We start from the raw sequence: 19,058 nt of genomic DNA on the forward strand, positions 1-19,058 counted from the left end.
GTTTGAGCTTAAGCTTCATTCAACGAGTTCAAGCTGGCACACGAGCCGGCTCATTTATTATGAAAGAGAAAAAATCATTATAATTTAAATAATTATTATAATAAATTGGTAAAAAGAATGATAAATTATTTTGTTTAATATAACTAATCACTTAATATAAGGAAATGAATATAATTTTCAAATATTTTCAATAATTTTGTACTTAAAATCTTGAATCCTAATATATTTTAATAATATTTTATATTAATATCTTTAAACAAGCCGGCTCGCGAACTAACTAGTCGAGTCTGGGCTTGATCAAGCTTGACTCATTAGCTCATCGAGCTCGGCTCACTAGCCATTTATTGAGTTGAGCCTGAGCCGGCTCATGAGTCAACTTGACTCACACCCCAATTGCTTATAGTTAATTGTTTCGCATTCATTCCAACAATTCCTCTAGGGGTTCCTATTTAGTCGTCAATACTTTTAACATTGACATATTGTGCCTACCATGAGCTCTAACCCATCAACTTCACAATGAATAACATCACCACCAGATTTGTTTGTCACTCAAGCTTTCTTGTTAGCATCTCTATTTTCTTTGATTCAATCTTGTACGCATTCAAACTCACTATCCATGTTCCCGACTTGATCCTCACCATCCACTTTAACGATTGTTCCTTTTTTTTTACTTTAACGATGATTCCTTGAGAATTAGATCAAGTTCATATCAGGTTATTCCACTGGTTGGGATCATTTCCTTGCTACCATCTATTCCTATGGATCATGGTTCCCCATAGTTTAATCACTCACTTTCAAAGCATCTATAGTTAATGTTTCTCCTATTCATTATACTTCAAGATCTTTCCCTAAAATTGTCAGATGGTTGACAGCTTCAAGATCTCAGTAATCATTATCCAACCATTTCCTTTTATTCTTCCAAAAAGGATCAAACGTACCTAAGTATAAGTAGCCCTTCATACTCTTATTTTGACTAAAGCTATGGTTTCTAAGTTTGCAATTTCATTATCTTTCTATATTGTTGCAAGTTTACTTCAAGTTCTTCCAATTTGAGATTATACGTACATCTATGTCTGATTAGAGAATGCTCTATTGAGTTTCTTGACCCTCACCATATTATTTCAAATTATCATTAAAAATAGAATAGTAAAGAGTTTTCTCTCATCAATCCTATTATGTGAGTATACATCTAATGCATATGTTAAATAAGTATTCTCAATTTGACTAATCCGTGGAACCATCAATCACTCTTCTTTGGATTGAATTCCTCAGCTTCCATTACACAACTTTAACCAATCAACTTTATATTTTATGGGTTCAACTTTTTTCTAAACTCCTACAAGTGGATGCTACAACAGCTCAACTTTTTAGAACACCTGCAAAAATTGTTCTATTTGAAATTGATATTATAATTTCTCTGGATAAGGAGATTTGTACTGATTTCTCCTTTTATGGTTATTGGCAGAAGGTTGAATTTAAAGGTATTCCTTCCTATTGTTCTTGAATTTTTTTTTACCACAACTACTCTAAATATTTTAAGACTCACTTTAAACTGAGGATATTTTATTATTGCTCCTTATATTTAAGAATAAGGTGAGCATAGAAATGATCAAATTTTACCTCCATATATGGAAAGAGCAGTTCAAGCTATAAAAATCCAATCTTGTACCCAGAATTTAGAACTAACTGTAGATCCTATCATAAAATCTAACTAGTGCTGCAAACGAACCGAATTGAACCGAGCCGCATGTTTGAGTTTGATCTTGAGCTTGTTTGCCAAAAACATGTTCAAGCTCTGTTCGAAGTTTGTCGGGCTTTTTCAATAGCTGTTCGAGCTCGAGCTCGTTTAAAAATGAGTTGTTCAAGTTCAGCTCGTGTTCAAGGTCGGGCTCGTTTAACTTTAAGTTTATCGAGCCTCTAATCGAGCTACTCATTAAACGAGGCGAGCGCTCCTGCAAATCATAATTTTATTTTTTAAATCGAGCCCGCCCCAACTAGTAAGCCCAGCCAGCTTTGCATCAACCGCTTTCCAACTATAACTCGATATATAGTGCAAAAGCTTCTATTATTTCACGGTGTGGGACTAAACCAACATTTCTCTTTTCTTTTTTCTTTTTTTTTTTGGCTTTCCTGTGGTCACAGAGGAGAGAGAGAGGCAGGCGAGTGGAAGTTTAAAATTGCCAAAAGGAGAAGAAAGATAGAGCGAAGGGAGGGATTTAAAAATAGCTAATATATATATATATATATAGAGACACCTTATTAGTTAAATAAGGTTAATCGAGCTTTTTAACAAGCATATTCGCGAGCTCTAAACGATGTTGTTCATGAACATAAACAAGTCGAACACCGGGTTGTTCAAGATTGCCTAAGAAGACATATCAAAGTTGTTCAAGTTGTTCAAGATTGCCTAAGAAGACATATATAGGACATCTTCACCTACATATGAAATATATAACATAGAACAAAATTTCCACATCACATCATAATGATGCGCACGTTCTTATATGGGGCAACATGGTTGCCTTTGCATGTTGTACCTTCGCAACAAATTTGAGGCAAAATACCCGAATTGTGTGTGCGTTGTAGAGTGAATTAGAGAGATGAATGGTGGGGTGGTTAGTTGAAGGATTATGGTTGTCAGGATCAAATTTGGATCAATCATCAAAGTTTGGTTGACAAAGCGAATTTGCTGGAATTGGTTTGGGGATAGTCAATGAGCATGCAGGCTTTGGAAAGACAAATGGAACGGAGCTGGATTCATCGTAGATAATAACAAGAAAGGTTCACCAAAAGAAGATTTTTGAGTTGATGATTCATCGTTATGTAATAATATCGTAATTGTTGTTGATGAGGGAGGATCACTGCCAGAAAGTCATCAAAGGACTTAAAGAAACTGGATTGCCAGTGAGGAATGTTGTCGCAAGCTGGGAGGTCGCTTGTTGATGAAAGTTGTCGAGAACAATCATGAGAGAACAGAGAGAAACGAGAGAATGAGTGTGCGTGAATGGCTAAGAATTCAAAAGATCATAATGAAGCAAGTGGCTAAGAGTGGACAAGATCACGACGGCATGAGTGGCTAAGAAGGAGATCATATGGGAGAAAGTAAGCATAACATGAGAGAGAGAACGCGTATAAGGAGAATGAGAGATTAGGAAATATGATAAGCTTTAAGTTTTGATTTTTAATGTAATCAAAGCCACCCCTTTTTTATTTGGGCTGCTTGGGTTGGGTTTGTTGGGGTCGGCTGTGCTGCTGTCTTTGACTTGGCTGTTCAGTTCCTATTCGCCTAGCTTGGTTGTTGGGTTTCTATTGTTTGGCTTTTCCAGTTCCCTAGCCTGGGTTGTTCGGTTTCTGCTCCTGCTCATTGGCTTTCCTGGTTTCCCTTGCTGGTCTGTTCGGTTTCTGCTCCTGCTACCTGGCTTTCCTGGTTCCCTTTGCATTACATGTTCGGTTCCTACTGTTATCCCTTGGCTTTCCTGATTTGTCTAGCTTTAATACTGTCTTTTTCTTCTCCTTTTTGGTTGGATGTTGGCCTCCTTTTCCCCTATTTTGATTGGCTGATATGGGCGGCTATTTGGGTGTCTTTTGGGCTTCCTTTTCTTCTATTTATAGTGATGTTTGTGGCAGTTTTAGGAGGAGATATGTCATGATTTTTGGAGAAGAAACCAGAGGGTTTTCTCTAGCTTGTGAGCTAGCTTCTTTTCCCCTTCCCCTCTATGACTTCGTCTTGAACTTCTAATCTATTTCTTCTCTCCACAAGTTACCATTCCATTGTATCTTTCTTTTAAAAACTAAAAAAGGTTGTAATGTGTTGTGTCTTTTTATGTTAAAGTGTTGTTGTGTTTGTTTAAGTTCTAAAGAAAGGAAGTCTTGTGTCTTGGCAATCCTTTTTTTGTTGCATCAATTTTTTTATAAAAGGACAGCTCAAGAGGTTGCTCAAGACATTGCAGGGGATCAAAACATAGAAGAATGGATAGCATACGAGTGGCTTTGTCTTTAATTTCTTGTATGTTTGTAATAAACAAACAGCCAGACTTCCTTTGCATGCATGGCGCAGATACTATGAGAGGGAAAAGGAAAGTTTGACTTTCTATGACTCATAATAATCGTAATTGATCAAATCTTTCCATTATTTCATTATTCAAGTAAATATGCCCAAAAATTCATTTCATACCAAAATGCCCCTATTATATTAAAATGAGTCATAACTCTCGACCGAAAACTCACACAAGCTTTCTAACAAAGTAGTTGCTTAAATGCCCCTCTTCCAGAACCTTCTCTATCTCCATCAATCTTAGAGCCTGATGCAACCAAAAGTTCCCAAAATAAGTAGGAGGCCCTTGGAGACAAAAAAGAAACAAAAATGTTCCTTATAACTTGAAATAGAAGGACAAACAACACTTTAAAAACTTTTTAAACATAACAGGACATTACAAACTTATGACATAAATATATCTAAAGAAGCTTTTCCTGATCGAGAAGAAAGATACAAATGGGGTGGTCACTTGCGGAGAGAAGAAAGAGGTAAGAAGCCCGAGAAGAAGAGAAAAGTTATAGAACAAGCTCGCATGCTTTTCCAAAAAAACCCTCAGGTTTTGTTCCAAAAATTCTTCACATAACACTCTCTTTTATTCTTCAAAACATCAAATATATATAAGAAAAAAGGGGTAGCCAAATAGCCCAAATCCACCCCCAACTAAGCCATCAAAATAGGGGTAAACAGAAGGCCAACGGGCGGTCAAGAAGCAGCACCCGAAGAGCCACACAGGGAACCGGAAAGGCAGCCACGGGAGACAGGAAAGGCCACCACAGGGAACCGGAACAGGCAGCCAAGGGGGGAAGGAACCAGCCACGGGAAAAGGAGCCAAGTGGGGGAAACCGAAGGGCTAAGGGAAGGGGTAAAGAGGGGAATCAACCATAATTTGCTCATTAATCTCAGCATTAATGAGTTGGATCCTAGAAGCTCTCCAAAAACTGCAAAAAAACTGAGCAGCCAAGTCCAAACCGAGAGACCAACCTCAGCCAAAACTTTGGCACATGAGTTGCCCCCCCCCCCCCTTGCCTACATCAGATTCTTTCCCGGTTGAAAAAACTCATCTCCTGATGAGGTTGTTTTAGATTTTTCCCAACGAGACGAAGGAAGCGCATCAAATTCTTGAATCTTAACCGCATACTTCTTCAGGATCTCTTCTCGTTATTGCTTGAATTGGTTTTGCAAAAGTCTATTTTTCTTCATGTATTGTTCCGTACACACATGCATCTTCATCTGTAGTTTGTATAATTCATTTTGAATTGGATCGGTTGAACTTCCTTCCGACGGAATCCATCTGTCCATAGGGATATTTTCTTCAAGAACTTCTGGCTGATTTTCATTCACTACTGGCTTAAGGTCTTCATGTTTTTCCTTTTTTCCTTTTTTTTTTAACACTTAAAAAAACACAAAACAACCCAGGAAAATCCTAACCTAGGCTCTGATATCAATTTGATGCAACAAAAAGCTCCTAAAACAAGTAGGAGACCTTTGGTCACAAAAAAGAAACAAAAATGTTCCTTGTAATTTGAAATAAAAGGACAAACAACACTTCAAAAACTTTGGCACATGAGTCTCCCCCCCTCCTCTGCCTACATCAAAGCCCATGTGATTGGCATGCAGTGAAACTTCACAAGGATGATATTGACTTTCCAACCAACACTTTTTCAAGGTTAATGATATTATACATTTTATTATTTAAATTTGAATGTGTTCATTATTGCTAATTGTAGGTTATAACAGGAAGGAGCCTAAAGGTTGGTTCAGCAAGCAAACAAGTTACGAACTTATAATATGAATTTTGAACCTCGTACACTAAAAACAAATTATCCTAAACCTTAAAACCAACTAATTTATGCAATTATAAATCTACATAAAAATGAAATCATATTTGTGCTCGGTGAGGCAATTTTCCACTATGGTGCTTATATAGAAGTCCAGGAGATTCCAAGTAGCATCTGGAGAAGACATCATCAAATTAGCAAGACCAATTAATTCTAATTTTGAGGCTCTGTAGGCACAAACCACCAATTCTTGCGGTCGAGAATCAAAACTATCACCTAAAAATTGGATCTAAATAAATTCTTCTCTTTTTTATATGAAATTGTCTACTAAAAATGCCAATAATTTGTTTGAGAATGAAAATATTGCCATTTATTATTTTTCTACATGACAAGTAGACTCCTAAATAGCTTAATTTAAGAACTTCAAGATTTTGTAGTGAGTTGAAGACTAAAAGGCTATATTAAGCTTTTGCAGGCTGGTGAAAAATGAAAGTGTGACTATATTTCTCAAGTAGAGGGGCTCCTAAATGAATCACAATTTTTATCCATATACGGCATGAAAAAATAGGGACTATCACTATGACAAGGAAATGAAATCACTCTGAAGTTTTAAATTAGCCCTAACAAAAGTTGTGAAAACCGGATCAGATAACAAACTGAAGAAATGAGAGGTTCAAGGTTCGATAGTTCAACTGGGATCAAACCGAGGTTAAACTGGATGACATAATAAATATGAAAATTATTCAAATATAATATAATTTACATAATAATTAAAATTTTAACAAAGAATACACAACTATTTTGATTAAAGCTCATGAACAAGCTCGATTAAGGCTCAACATAAAGCTTATTAAGAAGCTTAATTGACCAATTATGTGAATATAAGTATATGTATATTACAAATATAATTATATGCATAATAAAAACATATTCTTTTAAATATATATTTAAAAATTTAAAAAATTAATTAAATATTAAAATTTTATTTAAATAAAAAATAACATTTATTGAACTGGGTTGTTCAATCAAACCGGAACCAACTTAACGGTTTACTACTTGAACCAGCGGTTAAAACCGGTTCACACCGATCCAATCCAGTTTTAAAAACATTATTCCTAACAAGTTTTGAGGACCTATATTTCCATACTTTATGTGTGAAAACAACACCAATAATTGAGATGTTGTTTAGTTGTTTACAACAGATTCAAAATAGTTGTACTTGAATCTTAATGCATTATTATGTTTTTAATGCATTACTAATTGGAAAAGTGCTTTGATGTCCTTACTATGGAGTGCCAGATTGTCATTCCCGGTTGTTACATTCAACCTTACTATGTGTGGTTCATAAGATCTACATTCCCAATTCTATTTATTATCCTTGAATTGATAAAACTTCATTTTGTTACAGCTGGTAATACTTTGTGACAGAAGGAAATCTTAAATAATTCTTATTATGCCATTTGTCATTTGACCTTATGAAAGAAGCACAGTTGGTCTCGCTACTATGATAAAATCTAAATTGCGGCATTTTTATAGGTTATCTGTTATCATATTACCACCACTATCAAGATGCAGCATCGCAATGATGAAATGTTTCACACAAATTTCTTCATCCAATTTATGTTAGGGATGGATGCTAATACCCCATAGATCGCACATTTAAAACATGCTAGAAGCTATCAGCAATCCATTTGGATACCCCTGTTTAGCATTCTCACCAAAATAACAGAAATAACTTGGTGGTAGAAGCTAATAGCAGTCCATTTGAATAAAAGAGCTATTTTCAAAAGTTGATTTATTAACAAGCCAAGATAATGGTAATTTTGTTACACAAGATAACCACAAACTTTTACACAAAGCAAGTTTGACAGGAGAGATGCTATTATATATATTTTCTTTCTTACCCATAAAGGAAGAGACTTTAAGTACATGATTAAACAATTTACATATCATTTCATAGTTTGAGAAAGAATGTCACCAAGAAAGCTAATCAGTATCTACAAACCCCTATCATGCAAAGCTCAAGTAAATTACCTAATAAATAAACACTAGCCATTCTTGATTTGAAATTTCATACACACAAAAAAAGAAAGAAACGATAAATAGGCGTACAAGGGACATAAATAAGGTCATTATGTATCATCATATAGAAGCCCAAGAACCATTACTGAGCATATATATGAGCAAACAATAGTTACCCAGAAGCCATAACTTGAAATAAAATTTACAGATCAAATTATTTGCATGAGCATCTACCTTCTCAGGGGGTATGGAAAATTGACCATTTGGTTTAGCCATTTTTGTAGCCAAACGGGCCATGAGCAAATTTCCAGCAATCCCAGCACTTGCTGTACATTGGGTGGTCTCGGCAATTTCTTTCCTTATCATTGATGCAAAGTTCTCAGGTTCAAGATCATCGCACTCTGTAATATCAAGAAAAGCTTCATCGCAGCTTACTGCCTGCATATCAAACAACTTATTACTTTTACTGACTGCAAGGAAATGAAAATTAAGTAAGAAATTACTTCCAAGCGCTACTTGCAACTCTCATATAAAGATTCTTGGATAGCTAAATTTGTCATTTGTGCATTTCAAAGTAGTGGCAATTCCATTGGACAGCATTTAAAATGGGGTTAGAGTTGAACCTGAACTTTGTTACAATGTTTGTGCAATATACAATAGAACTGGTCAGCAACCTGCAAACTCTCAGGACAATGATTTTAGGAAAAATTGCAAAAAAATGAGATTCAATCACTGTGAACCTAGTGCTGCAAAATGGATGGAAAAAAGCCATATTAAAAAATTACAAAATGTAAAATTACCTCTTCATATGCAACAAAATCATAAGGAAAGACAACAAGGTTTGGACAGCTACTCTTGGCATCTCGCACAAACATCCCAGCACTTATGCCTAAACAAGGATAATATATTAAGCAAACATATGTCAATAGTATTCAACAGATTAGTTATTAGTGGTTCGACTATAGAAAATAACTTGGGAGCAGAAAAGCACCATAGCCTCGAGCAGGATAGTTAGCAGAAGATATTTCAGCTGTTCCTTGGGAATTGTTTGAATGGCAAACGGCTACTGGCTTATCAAGCAACTCAGGATACTTTCTTAAAATAACTGAAACAAAAAAACAGTCCTGGAAAGGCAAAAGAATTATTACTATTGAATTCCATGAAATCAGTGTCACAGCAAGTAAAACCATTCTGAACAATTCTTTCAAATACCAATTTTGAGGAAAAAATTGGTGATTGAAGCACTGTAGAATGTCGCAACATATGAAGAATGATTACCATATCAATGTGGATAACGGAAACTTTATTTGTGGAGGAACAGAAACCAACATTACCCTTGCTACAATTTCCCTTGAGCATATTACAAAATCGTCTCCGGTATCTATTTCTCCAGGTCCCAATAAAATGCAGCCTTGAATGCTGCATCCAAGGAAAAGATAAAAGCTTAGAATTTCAGTAAAACAAAAAGATGAGGCAAACTATGCGAACACAATTACATCATTACTAGCATTATCTAAACAATGTGAAAAATTATGTAGAAGAGAAAGAACAAAAAAACTAGTTTAGCAAATAAATAAAATAATCATTACTAGCCTCATCTAAACAATGTGAAAAATTATGTAGAAGAGAAAAAAAAAACTAGTTTAGCAAATAAATAAAATAATCATGAAGTAGCACCCATAATAAACATCTAAATTCACTCTTATCTTCTTAAGAAATTGAAAGATATAAAAAAATAAGAAATTAAGGAAATCAAAACGTAAGAATGAATTGCTTCATTTAATCTCAATGTCTTTTACAAATTAACGTTTCTTCATATAGCAGAAGGTAAATCCTTAGTAATAAATAATATATGAAGTACTGGACTGGAATATTTCCACCCTCATCTTCAATCGAGCACATAACTTCAAAATACTTTCTCACAATATTCATAACATGATTATAGCTCATTGCATATAAAGTGCTAATATATCCTTCCCAAAAGTCACATGTCCTTCATATAAAATCATGATTGTTGTAGAAGTCAAATTAAAAACAATAATAATAATAATATGAATTGGCAATAGTCAGTTCAGTGAAACCTACTATTAGCCAGTTCATTAAAAACAATAGAGGAAAATAGAGATGCTTAGCGAAAAATGAAGGGTGAGATATAGAGTGTGTGATCGGTCTAGAGGGAAAGAGAGAGAAAGGAAGGGAAAGAGGACAAGAGAAAGAAAGAAAAAGGCAGCGAGAGAAAGATAGGGAGACCAAGATCGAGGGACTGAGAATAGATAGTTAGAGATTGAGCAAACAAGCGATATAGTCCCACACTGGGTTTTGCATCTTCCCAAGAAAACTCGGGTGTAAATGATGACAACAAATGCAACATTAATTCGATAATTTTGAAGAGGAATTTTCATTTTCCCTCTCAACTTGATATAAGGTAAAGTTAATCTAAAACTCTCTCATCAAATCAACAAATTTTAAAATTAGCATCCCCCATCCTACACAAAAAACTCTCAACAACATTAATAAACTTAATTCACATAAAAAATTATGTGTGCACATTTAGTTTCAAAAAGAGTAAAGGATAAAATAATACATAGCCATTATTGTTATTTCATGTAATATAGTAGTGTCTGACAAGAAAACTTTAGAAAATGAAAGAACAAAACTTCCGAATTTAAACAATTATATTGGGGCAAAATACAACTTGAGAGATGGCAATGTTAAAACAAGAAAAGATTTCATCACCACCCTCACTGGTTTATCCCACCTATTTTTGGGTTGTCAATATGAATCCAATCTTCATTCATATATGTTTAATGCAACATGAGATGTTAATTTAAGTATTCATTCATAACATCTAGTTATCCTTGGTCTTTCACCCCACGCCTTTCAATCTAATTAGTGCATCTTCTCCTCTTGATTGTATGGGCTCAAGCAACACTAGTCATGTTCTACAATCATGTCCTCCCAAGCCTCTCCCACATAACCATATTGTATTTAATCTGTTAAAATTTCACCACATGTCCTTCTTACCATTACTTCTTTTCCAACAATTTAACCTAGCTTTTAATGATAATGATTTCTTTCTATCCCAACGCTCAAATGCTTTTGCAAGGAAGTCTTTTTGTCCTTTCAGAAAAGTCATTATTAAGATTCCATGAAATTCTTTAATAAATATATATAAAATGAACTTATCTATTTAAACCACTTCACTTAAATAATACAATTAATATCCATTACATATCCTCATTCAAGTGCATGATAAAATCAAGAAACCTAAATTTACCACATATAGGCATCACTTCATCCTCCAACCTTGTAAATTGTTCATTATTAAACATCCACCGAAATTACGCGCCACACACTAAATTTTTACTCAACAAATGATAAAAAACTTCATTCTTCTTTTTTTTTTCATTGTCCCAACCTTTCAGTTATATCCAGACAATTTCACAAATCAACAAGCCCCAAAAAATCTCATTTTGAGTACTGAACACAATAGCCATAATGACTCACTTAAAAAAAATTTGAATTCAACTATAAACCTGAACTAAACAATGTATGATGAGGCACCGTTTGTTTAGTCCACTACTTCAAAGTTCTAGCTAAGTCATGCTTACTTTTAATAACTCCAATGCACCTGTTATAAATACCTGTTCCCCTTAAACCCACCAAAAAATTTCTTGTGGTGTCTATTAAATCAAGGCTTGAAGGAAGAGTATTATGGTTAATAAATCTTTTTTATTAAGTCATTAATACAAAAAGGATGCTAAAGGACTGCAGAAGAAATTTTCTTAAATCAATTTAAAAGAATAAAATAGGAATCATGAATTAGGGTAACTATAAGTTCCGTTTATGGATGCATTGAAGTTAGGGAAGAGAGTAATGGAACATAAAAGAAGAAAATTTTACCAATATCATAAAATGAGTTTTGTTTTATCCCAAGATGACTAAGGCCTCGTTTGATTAGGCTTATTTTTTCAGTTTCCATTTGAATAAGTTATAATCAGTTCCAATATCATAAAATGAGTTTTGTTTTATCCCAAGATGACTAATTATGAAGGAGATTTTTATGCTATAGTGAAAATTGGGAAAGTAGAGGCCTCGGGAGATGTCTTCAAAAGATTTCTATTGATTTTAAAATGATTATCTGATATTAAACTGTTTGGATATATTAATAATATAGTTGAATATTACCTTCATTTCCCTCTTCCACACAAAAGAAGAAGAAAACTCAAGAAGCTTTCATTAGTAATTTCTCATAACAATATTTTTAATCTTTCTTTGATGTCTTCATAACAAAAGAAAAATGCATTATCTTTCATTATAAAACAACTACTACAACAATAACAACATTAAGCCTTTATCCAACTATATGGGGTCGGCTACATAAATCTTTTTTCTACATTGTGTTATGTTAAGAGTCAAACTTTCATTTAAATCTAATAAAAATAGTCATTTCTAACATTTTCTAGCTTTTTTTTTTTAGGTTTACCACTACTTTTTTAACATAGGTCAAATCTAATGCATCCACTCTCCTAATCAGGTCATTGGAAGCCCAATGTGTTATGTGACCAAACCATCTAAAACGACTCTCCCTAATCTTATCTTCCACTGGAGCTACTCCAACCTTTTCACGTCTATACTCGTTTCACATTTTGTCTCTCTAAGAGAGAAGCCACTCATCCACCTAAGCATCCACGTCCATGCAACACTTAACTTAATTTCATGCTTATCTCACCACCATTCTACACCATAAAGCATTGTAGGTCTCACCACCATCTTATAGAATTTTCCCTTAAGTTTAAGGGATACTTTTCTATCACACAATAGGCCCAATGTATTCCTCCACTTCAACCATCCAACTTGAATTATACTAATAATATCACCATCACTTTGAACAACAGACCCAAGATATCTAAAACGTGTACTCTTATCAATGACTTGATCGCCCAAAGTCACAGTCCCCCCACTATATCTACTACTAAAATTACACACCATGTATTCACTTTCAGATCTACTAAAACGAACACCGACCTCCATAGTTAAAGTTTATCTTCAATTCCCTCTCTAGTCTTATCAACAAGGAGGATATCATGAGCAAGCACACACCATGGTACATCCTGTTGCAAATGACTAATAAGAAATATACATGACTAGAGCAAAAAGATATGAGCTTAAAGCTGATCCTTGATATAATCCAACTGAAATAGGAAAATACTTGGTAAAACAACCTTGTTTTTGAACAAAAGTAACAGATCCTGTATACATTTCCTTAATGACTTAAATATAAGCATTATTAACCCCTTTCTTTTCTAAAACTCTAAAGAGCACTTCTCTTGGAGCTTTATCATATGCTTTCTCAAAATCAATAAATATCATATGTAGATCCTCCTTATTCTCTATATACTTCTCCAAAGTATGGCACATTAACTTAATTCCTCTATAATTCATGCAGCCTTGTGCATTACCTTTATTCTTAAAAATAAACATCAACACAATCCTTCTCCACTCATCTAACATATTTTTAGTCCTCAAAATAATATTGAAAAGTTTCATAAGCCAATAAATTCCTTCATCACCTAAGCATTTTCACACCTCTATGCGAATATCATCAAGTCCAACAGCTTTTCCACACTTCATTTTCTTTAAAGTCTCTCTATCTTCGATTTTACTAATGCGTCGATAAAAATAAAAATTTATACTTTCAATCGAATTCTCACAATCTTCACAATACACCTAATTTGACCAAATCTCTATACCTTCTTTCTCCTGCACTCAATCATCTATATATATCTAACTTCTTTTAAGTATCCAAAAAATCATCAATAATTGTAGCATTGGTTTTAATATATTAACAACTATAAATCTTCTAACATCCTTCAACAAGTATTTAACACCTTTTTTCATTCTATAAAAGCACATTTTTATTCAATTAGTTGTTATAACTCCTCACTTGATCACAAAATCTCATTATTGATTAATATAAATAAAATATATATTTCTAAACTCTCATAAATCTTTTTGCAAACTTTTGATAGTGCAATTATCTATTTTTTAACATTATGTTAGCTTCAAGTTTTTAATGCCAATAAGATCCAATTAAAAACCACTCTTTATTTTATGGTTAAGCATGAAGAAAAATTAAGAATAACACAAAATTATTGACTAGATGCAGATTATGTTCATATGCATTTCCTTTAAATTTACCCATTCCATTGTTTAGAATTGCCAAAATGTGGCGCGCCTCAACTCAAGGAGCTCAAAAAAAAAAACATTGAGGCATAAGCCTCAAGTGGAACAATTGAGGTGTACATTTTACTTATGTGAAGCATTAATAAAGGCATTTATGATGAGGCATAATTTAAAGTCAAGAAATTTTTTTGGGGGATTCAAAAAAATGACAAATTTGTCTATGACGAAGTGAAAGGCGTAAGTACAATAGGGAGTTCGTTGTGATATGGGATCAGAAGAAAAAAAATGTGGCAATAGTTATGCTTGATATCAAGTGAATCATTGCCTGCGATGGTGACAAAGGAAGAGGATGGGCAAGGGAGATAAAAAATTGCATACAAGCCAACTTACTTCGAGATGTGGTATTGTGAGGCAAAAAAGACATCAATTGTTGACATCAACGAGAAGTGAGTCTAATTCGAGGGAGCAGTTAACAAATGACTTCATACTTAAAAGGCCTTAGGCATCAAGGAACTTCTTTGCAATTTCAAGCAACTACTTCGCTTCCACTCGATCACCATAGCCGGCTTCCATGCTAGGAAGAGGGAGAGTGAAGAAGAAATGTGATTAGTTGGACTCTTATCATGGGAATGAAATAATAAATGGACCAAGATAATAGCCAAGTCCAAAATCTTAAGATTTTGATATCTATTTTAAGACTCGTGTGTTTCTTCTTTTCATGAATTTACTTTGACGTTGCTATGTTATTATTTCATATTTTTCATTACTTAATTATTTAATTTTTAGGCTTATATGTCAAAATTTATTGAGACTTACCTCTCACTTCACAGAAAGAAAATACCTCAATGTCTGATTGTGTAATTTCATACCATAGTCACACCTAGTAAGTCTAAATTTTGAATAATAAACTTAAAAAAAAATTCATGCTAATTGGTTGCAATCAAGAAAAAGTAGAATAGTAGATCTTTCTTTTTTTTCTTTTTTTTTTGAACTTGAGGGACTATATATTGACTTAACAAATTTTCAATAATCAAAATATTACATTCAAATAAGCTATGTTGTGAATTACAAATCGTTACCAACTGCCTAGACGTTAAGTTGATCAATCATGCCTTCTTCCTCTTACAAAACATGGCAGACACTCCTAAACAAAATTCAATTCATTTAAGGTGGAGCTTTATGGGTATCCTAATTCTAGTATACAGTTTATATTTAAAATAATTGATATAAGTGAATAGATCATAAGTTGAAATTTAAGATGGTAAAAAATGTCAAAGAAAAAGTACATTGCATTTCAAAGTAATAGCAATAAAAATACCGTTTGAATCATACCACCTAGCAGATAAGAAAAATAAGAAACATTTCATCATGATCAACAACATTAGCATTATACGAACTATTTGGGATTAGTTACAACAAGAATATTTAGACATTAGAAAAATAAAGAAGTCTCGACACTTTACCTTGAAGTAGTTTTCCACAAAATTGGCATCCGTAAGGGTTGAATGATGCATATCAGAAGCTTGTAGGCATTCTGCATTAGTAGGTTCTCCAGAACTTACATCATCAACACTTAAATCATCAATACGACTGCAATTCTGAATGGAAAGCTGTGCTGAACTGGAAGTAGATGCCTCTACTTTGGTTCTCTCATCCAACAAAGTAGTGAATTTTGCTTCTTTATCAAGCCCAGGTTCAAGGCTATCACTTCCTTGGATTGTTCTGTCAAAAACCTTGCTTTTCAGTGGTAAAGGTGAGACCTTAGATTTCTCCAAGCCTTCAGGATCCATTCCATTGTTGGATTCAGAAGCAAGTTCAGCATCTTTAAGACTTGAGATAGTTTTGCATCCAAAAAAAGCAGACAACTTCTGCTGCTTATACATTTCACTTGAATACTCAACAAGTTGGTAGGATTGCCCTTCAAGAGTAAATGAACACAAGACATTCGATATTAACAACCAAAGTCAATAGAATATGCAAACTTTTAATGGAAGACACATGTTCTTATAATCGCAAAGAACAAATTTTAGTAAGATCTTTGCACGAAATTTTCAGTAGTTTATTGAACCAAGATAAAAAAAGATAAGCACTCCGGAAATCTATTGTGGATATCCGGATGCCAAATTAAAGCAGTTCACAGTTTCACAATTAAAATCATGAATACATTTGAAACATGGCATGCCAGGTCCAGCGGACAATAACATAGGCATAACCAAATTGCAAAACTCTGATTGACTCCGCTCTTATTTTGGTTAAAACAACATGGGAAATTAAAATATCATTTTACTTTTAGATGGATGTATGCATCATGCAGTAAAACTTGGCTGGCTAAAAGGAATATAAATACATCAGATATATAATAAGAAAATCTACTGTGGGTGACATAACAAAATTTGATTTCCAAAAATTCTAGACAAGTGCAAGATAAACTAAAACAAACAAACTGCAGATAACTAATCAATGTCCAAGATCTATGAACAACAACAACAACAACATCAAGCCTTTATCCCACTACGTGGGGTCGGCTACATGAATCCTTTTTCTCCATTGTGTCCTATTAAAAGTCAAATTCTCGTTTAAATCTAAAAAAGAAAGGTCATTCCTAATATTTTCTAACCAAGTCTTTTTAGGTCTACCCCTACCTTTCTTAACATAAGTCAAATCTAATACCTCTACTCTCCTAACCGGGTCATCGCAAGGCCTCCGTTTTATGTGACCAAACCATCTAAGGCGACTTTCTCTAATCTTATCTTCTACTGGAGCTACTCCAACCTTTTCACGTATATGCTCATTTCGTATCCTATCTCTAAGGGTAAAGCCACTCATCCACCTAAGCATCCTCATCTCTGCCACACTTAACTTAGTATTATGCTTCTCTTTTAAAGGCCAACATTCGGCACCATAAAGCATTGCAGGCCTCACTACCATCTTATAGAATTTTTCCTTAAGTTTGAGGGAAAGGAAAAAAAAAACTAAGATCTTAGAGTTGTCAAAAGAATACTTAGCTAAGCAAAACTATCAATAAAACAGCACTTAAAGGGTACGCATGCTGAAGATGCATCCTAAGCTGACCCAAATAATTGAGATCAGTATCATCGTGAATATAATAACTTATTAATTGACTTGCGATCCAAAGAGTGTCAATTGAACTTACCCATCCTAGAATTCACACAACCATCAGTAAAATCCATCCTTGTCATTTAGTATATGGAAAGTTCAGAAGTTTTGACATTCAAAAACACATCTAAAATTAATAAGTAAACCAGTTTTGCAGCATGTTGCTTCTGAAATAAATGCCTGTCTCCATACTTTATAAAAGGAGAACACATGACTCCACATAAGAAAAATGCATTTTAGGAAGACACGAATAGCTTGGTGCAAGAAAACACATACAACTCAAAAGTTTGTTTGCAGCCACAGAGTCCACAACCCATGCTGGCTTCAAGACTGGCAGACCTCGGCTGAACGCCCTAACAAATAAAATAAGATAATTAAAACTAGACCAACCAATTCACACCTAATTGTCCACAACCCATTAATCAACTAACCTGATATTCCTCATTTTGCTATCAGGAAGATTGCTACAGATGATATGGCTCACGCGTGACCTTGAGAAGTAGTTCTCGAATCGCCCCCCATGCTTCAGCATATACCCCCTAAGTTCCTATGGAAGCAAACGTCCAAGAATTCAAAATCATAAATTAAATGGGGGAGGTTTTCCGAATAAAAGTGAAGAATGGGGAAAAAGGAGGCAAAAATAACCTGACTTGATGGAACTGTATGCCCGTCGACATAGATGGAGACACCTTGAAAGATGCCCTTGCCGTCCCCAGAAGACGAGGGCTCGCTGTTCAAGTGTGAAGAACTCGATGCTTCCGCTTCAAATTGAGACCTAAGCTTGCGATTCTTCTCCGCCATGTAGCTACCGAAATCGGTGAAGGGAGATCTTTGGACGGGGGTTTTAGGGTTGGGTTTGCTCCTCTTCGCTGGGAGCCCAGAAGCTGAGGATGAAGAAGAGGATCTCATGGCGGATTATGAACAGGAGATAGGGTTTGGTACGTTCAGAAGAGGAAGGCCTGTTTAGATGCAGGATTTAGGCCTGATTTAGACAAGATTTGAGCTAAATCCTGCCAAACGCCAAAAAACGCAAAGTTAAAATCTCACGGTAAGCTCGACTTCACGGCATTTTCGGCATTTTTGCCCTAAATCCTAGATTTCGTAAATCCAAAATTTTGGCGGATTTAGCCGAATAAGCGCGCGAAAACGCGCAAAAGGGAGAAATATCGTTACCTTCGTGACAAGCTCCCGTCGCGACTTCCGATATGAACGTCATCGTCGGAGGTGGAGAAGCTTCACGCAAAGCAGGACAACAACGTCGTCGGAGGCGGAGAAGCTCAAAGCGACCCTTCACACGACCATAGTGAAGAAATGGAGAAAGGAAAAGCGGCAAAGAGAAAAATTAAAAAAATTAATTAGATAATTTGAAATATATATAATTAATTAGACATTTAGGATGTAAATATTATTAGATTAAAGTTAGTTTTTTTTCTTTTGAACGGGGAATTCACCCGTTTCCACCTCCCAAAATGGCGTTTGGCGGCGTGACTAATTCTCAGCTGATCTAAAAGGGCACCCACCCCGCCTCCGACAATCATCATTCACATGTGATCAAGCTGAAGTAAAGTTCTAAGCTAAAATTTTTTCAATGTTTCTAACCACCTATTCAAGATTTTAATATTATGTGTTTAGTATTTAAATATGAAAGCGTTGTTCGCACCGTATACCTTCAACCCAAAATGACACTAGATATCACATTACATACTTCAAAAATTATGGGTACTTTGATCGAATATCATTCAAACATTATTAAGATCTTGTTTAATCCTTGTTCATATTTTTGAAGCAAGATGGAATAATTTTTAAAGAAGATTCAAATAAAATTCAATTAAGTTTCAAACCAAGTTCAAAACAATTTCAACAAGATTTAATTAATATTCAAACCTTGTATGAATAAGGTTCAAGTAACATTCGACCAT

The 19,058-nt window shown here is 34.5% G+C and overlaps 1 protein-coding gene across 2 annotated transcripts in view; it reads right to left on the reverse strand.

Moving 5' to 3' along the window:
• The window catches only part of LOC110094040 (DNA repair protein REV1), a 70,513-nt gene extending 52,050 nt beyond the window's left edge, over positions 1 to 18,463 (reverse strand). For both annotated transcript variants that reach the window (XM_028691766.1, XM_028691764.1), the window contains exons 1-10: positions 18,313 to 18,463; positions 17,785 to 18,149; positions 17,571 to 17,686; positions 17,416 to 17,492; positions 15,486 to 15,940; positions 9,115 to 9,255; positions 8,828 to 8,960; positions 8,637 to 8,725; positions 8,460 to 8,510; positions 8,071 to 8,274 (exon numbers count right to left, since the gene is read on the reverse strand). In XM_028691766.1, the coding sequence (XP_028547599.1) occupies positions 8,071 to 8,274; positions 8,460 to 8,510; positions 8,637 to 8,725; positions 8,828 to 8,960; positions 9,115 to 9,255; positions 15,486 to 15,940; positions 17,416 to 17,492; positions 17,571 to 17,686; positions 17,785 to 18,048 (1,530 nt within the window). In that variant the 5' untranslated portion in view covers positions 18,049 to 18,149; positions 18,313 to 18,463. The remainder of the gene's footprint in view (positions 1 to 8,070; positions 8,275 to 8,459; positions 8,511 to 8,636; positions 8,726 to 8,827; positions 8,961 to 9,114; positions 9,256 to 15,485; positions 15,941 to 17,415; positions 17,493 to 17,570; positions 17,687 to 17,784; positions 18,150 to 18,312) is intronic.
• Between the last annotated feature and the right edge of the window lie 595 nt (positions 18,464 to 19,058).

This window comes from Dendrobium catenatum, unplaced genomic scaffold, assembly GCF_001605985.2.
Source record: "Dendrobium catenatum unplaced genomic scaffold, ASM160598v2 fragScaff_scaffold_156, whole genome shotgun sequence".
NCBI lineage: Eukaryota > Viridiplantae > Streptophyta > Magnoliopsida > Asparagales > Orchidaceae > Dendrobium > Dendrobium catenatum.